Here is a 12,073-nt window from a genome sequence, read left to right as displayed (position 1 = left end):
TTTCAGTTCCACTTCAATTCCACTGCGTCTGCTTTGCTCTGAAGACTAAAGATTTCACGTGATCTTTTCATCTTAACTAGGAGCTCTATATATCAAAACCATTAGTTCAGCAGGAAACTCCCAAAAGTTACTGTATTTTCTAATAACTCTGAAAGCTAGACAATGGGTAGACAGAGTAAGCTCACATTCCCAGAAACCCAATCCCACAATTGTGTGACTGATTTCTATCCTATTCTCTAATTAAAGAACTAACACTCTTTCACAAAACTGATCAAAGCTATACTTTTTTTGTACAGTTCTGTGGGGTTTTTGTTTGTTTGGTTGGTTTTGTTTATTTGTGGTTTTTGTTGGTTTTGCTTTTGGTTTAGTTTTTTTTTTTTATGTTGTTTCTTCATTGATTTTCCTGACTTTCCTCCACTTTTTAATTAGTTCTTCAGGTATGCCGTATAAGACAGACCTTATAGAACAAAAGATAGCATTCAGTCTTTCACACCCACTCTCATGTACACAGGAAGGGCCTAGGCACCCTCTGCTATAGACTGAGCCTTGTTAAGACACACTATCTGTTATGAGGTGGGCAAAATACCTCATAAGATGGGATGTGAAGATGAGAAAAAAAGTTTAAAAAAGCAGCAATGAAGAAACAAAAATAATTTCCTCTGTCTTTAGTCATGAAAAAGTTTTGCAGTGCTTCAGGGAAGCAAGAAAGATCTTTTTCCATACTGGTAAATACTGCTGCACATGTGTTAAATTAATCCCAGATAATGGTCTCTAATGCCAAAGCTCCAAAGTCCTGGTGTATGAAAAAAGGACTGTTGAGAAAGAACATGCAATGACACCTCCTGAATTCAGAGCTTGCTTTGCACCTGGCTCAGCTTCCCTGCAACAGTTAGAAAATTGTTTAAAAGCAACAACAACCTTTGTGCTGCATTTACTTTGGAAATTCTTTTGAAGTGCTTCTAATTTGCTTCTGATAGTTAGGCAAACTGGTCAACCTCTACTTCCACGTGTACGCCTGTGCTTGTGACAAGATGACTTTCTATTTTTGTAAAAAGCAAAGAGCCACCAATACCAGCAAAATGTAAGGAAAAGTGCTGTTTGTTTTTTCTGAGCAGACCAGACCACCACCACTGCTATAGTTTCTTTATCCCTGTACGTGTTAAGTAAAAATCAAGTTTTTTGTAAAACTGCATTTTAGTTTTCAAAGCAGTTAGATAACAACACTAAATAAAACCTGATCAAATAGAAACCAGCTTTTTTTCTTCATGTCTGCCCATATAGAACTGAAAAGTAAAACTCTTAGTTGTCTTTCCCACAGTACAAACTTGTCCTCATATATTTTGTTCTGTCAGTACTTTTGTCATCAGCATATTATGATGTTATCATGACTTTACTGATAGCAAGTCCACAGGCATCATTTTCATAGGCTTAAAGGAAATAAAAGAGATGGAAGATGATAAGACTGACAAATAATAGAGTTTCATAATACATTTTGCTTTTACACCAGAGAAGAGATTATTCTAAGGATACAAATGTCATGTTTTGGGACAGAGGTTTTGTGTTCTTTGTAGCAACTAATGTCACTAAGTGCACAAGGGCAATAGACCAGCAGGTGTGAAATCCAGCATAATGTGACGATTCATCCTTGACCGCCATAGCACAGATCACTAGCACAGAAACTCCTATGGCCATACCTGTGGTTATAGGTCTTGTATGGCCATTTCTGGATAGGGACTACACCACCACCATCACCACTTGGGTGAAAGCTGCACACAGGCACTGCATAGTGAGTGCTGTGCTTCTGTCAGCCCGGATAAGACTGACTATAATCGTAGGGCTTAGACAGCAAGTGTAACCCTATTTCCAATTAAGACACGATCGTCTCACAGACAAGACCGAACAAATTCTCGGTACAGACACATATATACATGCCTTGAACGTACACACACACACACACTTCCTGTGCTCGGTACCCACACTAACAGAGGCCAGAAACAGGCAGTACAGCAGATCTTCCCTCTGGCAGCGGGACATGCCGCCCTGATGCCGGAGCACCGGCTGCCGCCCGTCCTGTGCGGCATCACCCCGTCGCACCGCGCCACTCTGTGATGCGCGGCCCGGCGGCCGTGGGGGTGACACGGGCTCGGCCCGGCACACGGACAGCGGGACCCCTGCCCGGGTCCTACGCTGGAGCACGGCGGGCCGGGCAAGCGGCAGCCCAGCTCCGCGGCCAACGCCGTCTGCGCCGCGGCCCCTTCGGAGCGGGCAGCCCGCGGTGCCGCCGGCCGCACCCGAGGGGCCGAGGGGCGAGGGGCCGCGCCCTGGGGCCGGCCGCACGCACAGGTGCCCCCGCCGCCTCCGGCCCCGCCGCCCCCGCCCCGCGCAACCTGCCCTGCCCGGCGCGGCCAATGGGGCGAGAGGGCGGGGAGCGGCGGCGGAGCGGCCCGGGCCGCCCCCGCCCTCCGCGGCGAAACTCGGCGGGAGCGCCGCGGCAGCGGAGACGGTGCCCGCGCCCCGCGCCGCTCTGCTCCGCGCAGCGCAGCGCACCGCCGGCCGGCGGCGGGGGATGAGCCGCGGCCACCGCGCTCCGCCACCTTCTCACGCCGCCCCGGGGACACCTGGAGCCGCCGCCCCAGCGCCGCGCTGAGCGCTCCCCGGCGTCGGTGCGAGAGGCGGTGAGGCGGCTCCGCTCGGGCCGCCCCGATCCCCCTCCGGGCCGGGCGCGGAGCTCTGCGTCAGGAAGAGGCAGCCCCGGCTCTCTTGGCTGCGGTCGGTGGTTGACGGACGGCACCCCGGTTCGGCCTCATTTTAGGACTTTTTTTTTTCTTTCTTTAACTGAAACACACCGCTTCTTTATTTTTCTTTCTTTTTTTTTTTCTTTTTTTTTTTAAAAAAAAAAAACTTCTTGCGCATTTGAACTTTTTCTTTCGCATTATACTACCCTCTCTCTTCCCCTTCTCGGCTTTTTCTTTTCGGACCCGATCTTGCCGTCTCTCAGCTCGCCAGCTGCAGCGTGGGTATCATGTCATTCGACCCCACCACCATGCCACCTGCGAACGGCTCCGCCAACGGGACTGCCAGCGGGGCCGAAGGCGGGAAGCCCCCCACTATCCCCACTGTCATGTTCATCTTCGGTGTGGTGGGCAACCTCATAGCCATCGTGGTGCTCTGCAAGTCCAGGAAGGAGCAGAAGGAGACCACTTTCTACACACTGGTCTGTGGACTGGCAGTCACAGATCTCTTGGGGACCTGCCTGGTGAGTCCGGTCACAATTGCCACTTACCTGCAGAACCAATGGCCAGGAGGAGCTGCACTGTGTGAGTACAGCTCCTTCATCCTCCTCTTCTTTGGACTCTCTGGCCTCAGCATTATCTGTGCCATGTCTATAGAGAGGTACCTGGCCATCAACCATGCCTATTTCTACAACCATTATGTAGACAAGAAGCTGGCAGGACTCACACTCTTTGCCATCTACGCTTCCAACGTGCTGTTCTGTGCCCTCCCCAGCATGGGGCTTGGCAAATCTACTTTGCAGTACCCTTACACTTGGTGTTTCATAGACTGGCGAACAAAGGTGTCCACCCATGCAGCATATTCCTACATGTATGCGGGCTTCAGCTCCTTCCTGATCCTGGTGACTGTGATCTGCAACATCCTGGTGTGCGTGGCCCTCATTCACATGCACCGCCAGTTCATGAGACGCACGTCTTTGGGGACAGACACCACCTCCAGCCGTTTATCTGACTTTCGCAGACGCCGGAGCTTCCGTCGGATGGCTGGAGCAGAAATCCAGATGGTTATTCTGCTCATTGCCACTTCCCTGGTCGTGGTCATCTGCTCCATTCCTCTGGTGGTGAGTAACATCATGCAGCCCTTTTTCTGTTCCATCACCCTTACTGCAGAAACTTTTCTTCTCCTAGTCTATTTGTCAAACAGGTTCCTGTTGGAATAAGTGCTTGTTTATGGCACCTATAGTTGATGTCACAATTTGTTACAATAACTCAATGGCTGTTAGCATGCATGCATGATAAGAGAAAGTTGGGTAAATTTACATTTACACAAAAAGAAAGCTGCTTATCTTAAGTTCTAGAGTCCTTTACTTGATTAAAACAGAGTGCCAAAAATCTCAATCGTTTCACTTTTCAAGTGGAATCTACATAGTAAAATCCTGAGTGATAAAGGCACTTTAAAGTCCACCTACAAAATTAATTTGTGTTAAGTGAGGCTTGGGGCTGGCCTGCATTTCTGGCTGTTTAGTGTGTCTTTAAAATGTGCATGCTGTTGCTGTTGGGTGCAAGAGTCCCTGATGTGCAAAAGGAGGACAGAGTTGTGTTCACTTGGCACTAGCAACACACAGAGTTCTTCACAACCAAAACCTGAGTTATGCTTCCACTCCTCAGGGATTCATGCACCATCTCTAAGGTAGATCCCACACAGGCATCCTTTCAGGAGTTCCCCACACAGTGGGAGGAGTGAACTCAGTGGAACCACCTGTCGGTGTATAGCTCAGTGAAATGAATGTTGGAGGAATCTGGCACACGTAAACCTTGAGATCACGCTGAAACATTACAACTAACTGTTTGCTCTTCTTCTGAAAAGGTTGATACAATTAAATTGAACACACAGGATCTACTTTTTCTATTCCTCCAACTTATCTTCAGGAAAGACAAAAAATCCAAAGTCCACCAGCTAGAGGCAGAGTTCTTGCTTGCCAACAGCCAAAATAAAGCTTGTCAAAAATCCTGTACTAGTCTGGCTCAGAGACATTAAACAAATAGTTGGCTTGCCCTGTTTGCCATCTTACAAAACACAGTGTAGGGACTAAAGCAGTGGCTGTCAGACAGAAGGTGTTTTTAGAAGGACTCTTTAAAGGAGGTTTCTTGTCAGTAGGGTGGTCCCTGTCATAGAGAGGGGGTGCCATGTATGTCAAATTGAGCTGCCCATGTGGAGATGCAAAACAGTGCATGTATATCGCTGTAAGGAAGTTTGGAGAAGTGCATGTGAACAGGACTTGGGTGTCAGCGAGTCTGTCCCCCTGCTCAGAGAAGCTGTAATGGCAGGGTTGGTCAGAGCTGCCCCATTACTGACAAACAGGAGCTAGTGAAGAGTGGCTGTGCTGCAGCACCAGGCTCCAAGCCATTACCAAAGGCCATCTCCTCTCCTTCGGCATTGTCCCTTGGGGTGGTGGCAGGGCGTGACCGAGCATGGTGCCGTGTTCATTGCCTGACATCCAAAGGAGGCTGAGAGGTGCTGCCTGAGCTGCACACAGGGTGTCCCCGGGAGGAGCACATGCCTTAGACAGAGGAACTGTGCCAGCCTGCCCTGCAGTCCAGCTCCAGCAACGACAGGGGTAAGCGGACTCACTGCACCGGGCAAAATGATGGCAGATAGCTAAAACCCTGACAGTACTGGGGGGTGACAGTACTTAATTTGATTAATCATCAAATCAGCTACTTCACAAGAGAAAAATACCACATTTTCAAAAGAGGTGCTTGATAAATGCAGAGAACAAGTTCTCTGAATTAAATACAGTGTCATGATGTGATGGACTTAAGCAGCTTCAGAAAACAAGCCAAGTCTTATCCTGTAGCAAAGCAGATAGAGGAGTGCTGAGAAGTCTGAATGTGAAACACAAAAGGAAATATACATTTGCACCTAGGCAGTCTTTTAAATAATACTTCAGAAAAAAAAAAAGGGCGGTGAGGGGCAGGAATCAAGAGGGAGGGTTTACCAGAAAGTGAACAGGATTGTTGAGAGTTAAAATTAATGAACCTGGGTGAGGCAAAAGGTTTATTATTTAAACAGTAGCTAGTGAAAAACTTGCATATAGCAGAAGTATGTGAAGGTGCAGGTGATAAAAGTTGTAAAGCTCTCATAGACCTCGATTTCACTTCATACAAAGGCAGTGTTACCTTGGTAATGTTCACATAAGTTAGCTTTTACCTGCTAAAGCAGTATGTATTTTCTCTATCTAAAATGACGTAAGAAACTCTCAATTCATTTAGATAGATGACTAAAAATAAAAGGAAGCTTTTTCTAAAAAACAAACCCAAATAACCACATATGTACACATCATCACAGTGTCCAGTGTGTTTAAATTTCCTCATTGTTGAGTAGCTTTTTTAAGTCTTTTGCCTCCTTCTGCGGGAATAAGCCACAGCCACTTGTGCTGCTTTGTGCCATGATGAACATGATGCTGCTGTGTTAAGCCCTCTGGATGCACGGACACTGAGGTTAAGAATGGGGAAACTCAGAGAAGTGACACCTTTGTAGTATAAATCCCTAGAAAGTAGGGATTTAGGCAAAGTAGGTGGATTACTAATATAGACTAATATCTGCTAATAGACTTATATTTTCATGACTCGGAGGAGTTTTAAGGAGTCCTCAGGTCAGCCTGGCAGTCATAAAGAGGTGCCAGCATGATTCAGATAACACAAAGCAGGCTCAGAGGGTGCTTTGTGACTTAAGTTTTCTTTTGATGAGCTGACTTCCCACTGATGATTTCAGCTCAATGAACCATCAAGTAAGTAAAAGAAAAGCAACTTCTGAAAGAGACATATAAACTTCTAACATTTTTGAACAAACACTTTCATAAGATAGTAAGATAGCAGATGGGGTCAATCCAACAGGAGCCACTTATTATGGTTTGATAGAAAAAAAATTCCAGATCTGAAATATTAAACAACCCTGAAATAACTGAGTCACAGATAACAGCAGGTTTTATTAATGAAATGCTTCATCGTATGGTTTGCGCATAGGGTAGTTCAGGGTTTTAGTGATTATTCATAAAATTGCAAAAGTTTAAGGTAACAAGTGCTGTAACAAAATTATGGGGGGTTATGCAAAATGCTAAATGAACTTAAGAGAAGGCTGATCAAGTATATAAAGGAAGAAAAGATGAATGAAAAATAGATTTATGAAGGAAACTTTATATAAACTGGTGAGTTCTCAATGTGCAGAAGAGGGTGTGAAAGACATGAATCTGACAATAGTTTAAAAATTAAGTAAGAAAAGCACGTAACTTATGTGCTGACTTGTGTCTTGGCTCCACAGGGCTTATGTCATCTCTTAAAATATTTTGAGCTGTTTAGAAATGAGAATTGAATAGTGTAAAATGTATGGAATAAATTATATTAGGAGAGATTTTATCAAGAAGAGAGCAGAAAATTTTATCTAGCCTTTCTAAAAACACCAAGCTGTTTCAAGAATAAATAGGCACACACTACTCAAAGTCTCGAATTCACTCCAGCAGTCTGTCAGATACTACTAAAAATTTTAAGTTTGTGATCTTTTTCTCATTCTGACCACTGAACATTGTTAAATTATGGTGATATGAAAAATAAAATGTAATATTTCAGGGTGTACATCTTGTTGATTGCATGAAATTATTAGGATTGTCTAACTTGATATTTAATTGATCTAATTGGCTTGGCTTGGCTAGTTTCAGCTTTTCAGTATCAGGGACTGTCCATGACCAACTGCAAGGTGTCAGGCATGATTTTTTGGCAGTAGAGTAGTCACCAAGCAGACAGTAAGACCTTGAAGGGCAAAGGTTATTGGCTTGTGGAGCTGCAAAACTCGTTCCTGCTTACTACCATATGTTTTTTTAATTTATCATATCAGCATGTGGGGAGATTTTGAGGGCAGGTGGAAGCTGTGGAAACAATTACAAGTGTGACTGTAACTATAAAAGTCACTTTATAATGCCTCATAGGATTAGAAATCATGACTTGCATCTGTAGTTAGTAAAAAGGAAAAGCGCAAACAGCACAAGGAACTCTGATCTTAAAAGTGCTTTTCTGGAGCATAGACTTGATGTACCTTAGAGCTGTGTAGTTAATTGCAAATAAACTGCTAGTACTCTTAAGATATGTTGTCTGAATTCTACAGCTGCAAACCTAATATACAAACCCTATTTTTTAGAGACCTGAATTGTTCTAGTTTGCTTCCTTTTTTAATTAGGATTTCAAATTGTCCAAATCCAAGCATCAGATTAGATAATTTATTTAGTAGCACATTCCACTTGCTTGCACTTGCTGAGAAGATGACAGGCAATATCTTTTATCATGTTACTTTCTGCAGCAGGGGACTTGTAGTCAAAAGAGGGTACATGTCTTGCTGTAATTTTAAGTGATTCTTTACTAAATGTTGTTTCACCAATAAATAAAGAAGGATAGAACTTACGTTCCTACACGGGTAAATTTTTACTCTATTGTGATTAATGTAAAACAACAATAGGTCTGAACTGATAAATACATATGACTTTCTGGGGAATTCATTTTCTATGGAACTCTACTGGGAAGTAGAAACAGTTTTGTACAATTGGAGTTTTCACTGACTAGGTTCACTCTGTGAATCGCTAGCCTCCACATGCTGTGTAGCTGTCAAAAGGAAATACAGCATGCAGAGAGCATAAAACGAGCTGTCCTGTACCATTAGCAATAATCCTTTTCAGCCACAGAGTGAACACTGGGAGACGTTTTTGTCTTTCCATAAAGTCTGCCAGGTAGCAGAAAGAGGTGGAATAGGTACCTCAATTTCACGTGCTGCTTATCAAAAGAACAATCCGACTATTAAATCACTGACGTGTAACTACAGCTCCGAGTTTAAAAAAAAATAATAAAAAAGTAGGCTAGGTCTCCAAGTAGAACTGCGTATTTCTTCAGCTTTCTTCAAAGTATGCCTTCTGGTTTTCATGTGGTCTGGGTAGATTTGTTATACACACTACACATATACACACATAGACATTATATATATCTACACATTATACATGTACATATATATGCATATTATACCTATAATATGCGTATTATTCCTATGGACATATACTCATTATACATATCTACACTTTATAGACATACACGCATACATATTACACAAATACACACACCTGTTGTACGTGTGCACGCATCACGCACATAAACACACACCTATTGTACATATGTACACACACACCTCGTACATACAATTCACATTATCCGCGCGCACACAAACACTGCACAGCGATCCGCACCCGCCGCGGGGCAGCTGTGCCATCTAGCGGCCTTGCCGGGGAGCAACAACTTATTTATCAATAATTTATTTACAAATCCTCTATTTGCAGCATAAAAAATAGGGAAACTTAAACGCGAACTTAAATCTGTACACAAATAGGGAAAGCTGCTTACAGAACAAACAGTCAGAATAATAAATAAAATAACAAAATTACGATCTTATAAATAAAGTTATAATTGAGTTATTTATAAATAAAATTAATGATGAAAAATAAAATTATGTCTAAAATAGTTTAAAATAAAGCCGAATATTAAAAAAAGAAGGAAAGATTTTTACAAATTTTTTTTTCAAAAGCCATAAAAATAAGTTCATCATGCATAGGAATACTCTTTGAAGCACCAGAATGAAACAGATCACTGAGGCCAAGAAATTAGTAGTCAGAAAGACATCTGCAGTGTTATAAATCATTAGAAAAGTAACTGTGGGCAAAACTGGCATCACTATATTGCTTTTTAAATTCAACATTTTCCCGTATCTTGAGTTCACTAGGTTACCCATAAACCAAGAGAAAAGTACTGAGAAAGGAAGTATACTCCATCTTCAGTTTGACAATCCATTTGAGAGAGACTGCAGGCAGAGGGCTTCCACAGAGGGTCTCTGCGTTATTCTAAACATACCACTGGAAGCTTTCGAGAATATTCCATCTCTGAATATTGACAGGGCTGAATGCCACCACATTGCCCCCCTGCAAGAAAATTTCTCAAGAATTGTGAAATTTTCCACCGGACTTGGATGGCTTCACATGGAGGACATGTAAAAAAGTTACTTATGAGGGCTATTCTAATTTGGCCCATTTATTTAAGTGCTTGCTTGCCTCCATGACTGTAACCTCATAGCTAGGAAGGCCTTGATTCATTTCAGGACCCAAGGATGAGATTCTAAAAACCTCGTAATTTTGCTACTAGATTTTTATTGTATCAGATGAAAATAAAATTAAGGGATTTATTTTGACTTACCGTAAGGAACCTGAAGAAAATAAAATCTTCCATTATTCATTTTTAAGTTGCTTTCCTAAGCCTTTCTCTAACTGGACACTGCTTAGGTCTTGCTAAAATGGAGAAGAGCTATTTGAGACTAATAACACAACAATTTATGCCATTTTGGACTGTGCCTTACAGCAGTATTTACAAGAGTGGTTTCTAAACAAGGAAAGATACCAGCTGAAGAAGAAAGTAGCAGAGTAAGCTAAAGAATACATTTCTGTGTAGAAGACAGGGCCCTTCAGTTTTAAAATTTGTGCATGATAAATTAGAATCACTAATTAAATAGTCACTTCACACATCAACTTCAACATCTTAAACTCTTGACCACTTCATCAGTATTTTTTTAAGTAAAATCAAAATGTTGGCTTGTGTAGGAGAACAGTGTAGTCTAGTGCTGAAATTATCTCAATATCTTGGCCTGTTAAAAATCTCCTAGCTGGGCAACCTGTCTTTTTGGGGTTTTCTTCCTCTTTTTTTTTTTTTCACTTTTCTGTTTTTCTAAACCATGCTGCAGCAAGCAAACACTTGCAGTTATATAAACAGTTCCAGTAAGGATAGGTGCCAGGAAAATACATTTCTAAACATGGAAATTGACAACTCAGGACTTGCTTACGGAGTCTCATGTACATGGATTATCATGTGTGTTTCAGTTCATTTCTAAGTGATTATTGCTAGAGGAACTGGTCAGGTCTCCCTGGTCAGTTATGTCTTTGCAGGTTGCATGAGACTTGATGTGTACCAAGGAAGCAGGATCCAGGTCTACATCTTTGTTCCTGGAAAATTTTAAAGACACCAGCCAAAATTTGGAAGTTCAGGGATTAAATACGAGGTGAAAGAGAGAGAAAAACCCAGTCTTTTTCTACATGTAACAAACAAAGGTGGTACAATTTTCATCTGGTTTTATTTTGCGGTTTCCATAAACTAATTCATGGCTGCCAATCTGAGATGCCTAACTTTGCCAGCCTGCTCTTCTGTTGTAGCTTACATCTGCAGATCTAAATCTCTGCTTTGAAGTAAGCTTTTCTATCCTGATGCAATTAGATAATTGTGTCTTCCTTTTCCCCCTTCTCCTTGGGTAGGTCCGTGTCTTTGTGAACCAGCTGTACCGGCCTGCATCAGTGGAAGATGTCAGGCAAAACCCTGACCTGCAAGCCATCCGCATTGCCTCAGTGAACCCCATTTTGGACCCGTGGATCTACATCCTCCTCCGCAAGACGGTGCTCAGCAAAGCCATCGAGAAGATCAAATGCCTCTTCTGCCGCATTGGGGGGGCTCGGAGGCAGCACTCAGGGGGCAACTTTAACTGTGTGGATGGGCGCAGGACCTCCTCTGCCGTGTCCAGCCAGTCGCCCTCCTTCATCTCGCGCGAGCTGAGGGAGATCAGCAGCACCTCCCAGACGCTGCTGTACCCTCCAGAGCTGAGCGAGAGCAGTGTTGGGGGCCGTGTGCTTCTCCCGGGCCCCAGCGCCAGCTCGGCTCAGTCCGACACCACCTCCGTAAGGACGCTGCGGAGCTCCGACACCTCAGACTCCTCACAGGGACACGACTCTGAGAGCGTCTTCCTGGTGAGCGAAATCAGCTCTGGTGGCGGGGCCAGCTCTGCACCCAAGAGTGGCCCTCTCCAGGTCACCTTCCCCACAGAGACATTGAATTTGTCAGAAAAGTGCATATAGATAGCCATGAAAGGCATCAACCCTGGGGATACTTCCTGGTACATTGGAAAAACTGGTGCAATAGATAGGTGTTCTGCCTATTTGTGGGAAGAGGGGTTCAGCTGTGCTTCAAAGGGCTAATTTTCCTCTTGCTGTGCGATGGGTACATTTCCTTTAGACTACTGAGGACTGTGTGGAACAGACATTGCACTTGGGCCCTGCGTCGGAAATGGTATAAAGCAGGTCTGATGGGACTGGAAACATGAACTACCTTGTCTTGTTGTAGGACACAGGACAGCTACTGTGCCTCTGGAAATAGAAAGACCCCATCACTTGCTTTTTTTATTTTTTTTCTTTCCCTTTCCAAGTCTGGTAAAATTGTTC

General features: G+C 43.5%; 1 protein-coding gene across 1 annotated transcript; it reads left to right on the top strand.

Annotated features, from left to right (window-relative positions):
• Positions 1-2,895: 2,895 nt before the first annotated feature.
• PTGER4 (prostaglandin E receptor 4) lies at positions 2,896-11,710 on the top strand. The gene is made up of 2 exons (XM_021552105.3): positions 2,896-3,853; positions 11,117-11,710. Exons 1-2 carry the CDS (start codon positions 3,023-3,025, stop codon positions 11,708-11,710), a joined length of 1,425 nt encoding a protein of 474 aa, XP_021407780.1. The 5' UTR covers positions 2,896-3,022.
• Positions 11,711-12,073: the final 363 nt, after the last annotated feature.

Source organism: Lonchura striata, chromosome Z, assembly GCF_046129695.1.
Source record: "Lonchura striata isolate bLonStr1 chromosome Z, bLonStr1.mat, whole genome shotgun sequence".
Taxonomy (NCBI): Eukaryota; Metazoa; Chordata; class Aves; order Passeriformes; family Estrildidae; genus Lonchura; species Lonchura striata.
The sequence above is the reverse complement of the archived record's forward strand: the minus strand, read 5'-3'. Positions and strand labels throughout refer to the sequence as shown.

Coding starts and splice junctions, on each gene's coding strand:
- PTGER4 (XM_021552105.3), top strand. CDS start 3,023: ATGTCATTCGACCCCACCACCATGCCACCTGCGAACGGCTCCGCCAAC. Junction 3,854..11,116: donor TCTGCTCCATTCCTCTGGTG/GTGAGTAACATC, acceptor CTCCTTGGGTAG/GTCCGTGTCTTTGTGAACCA.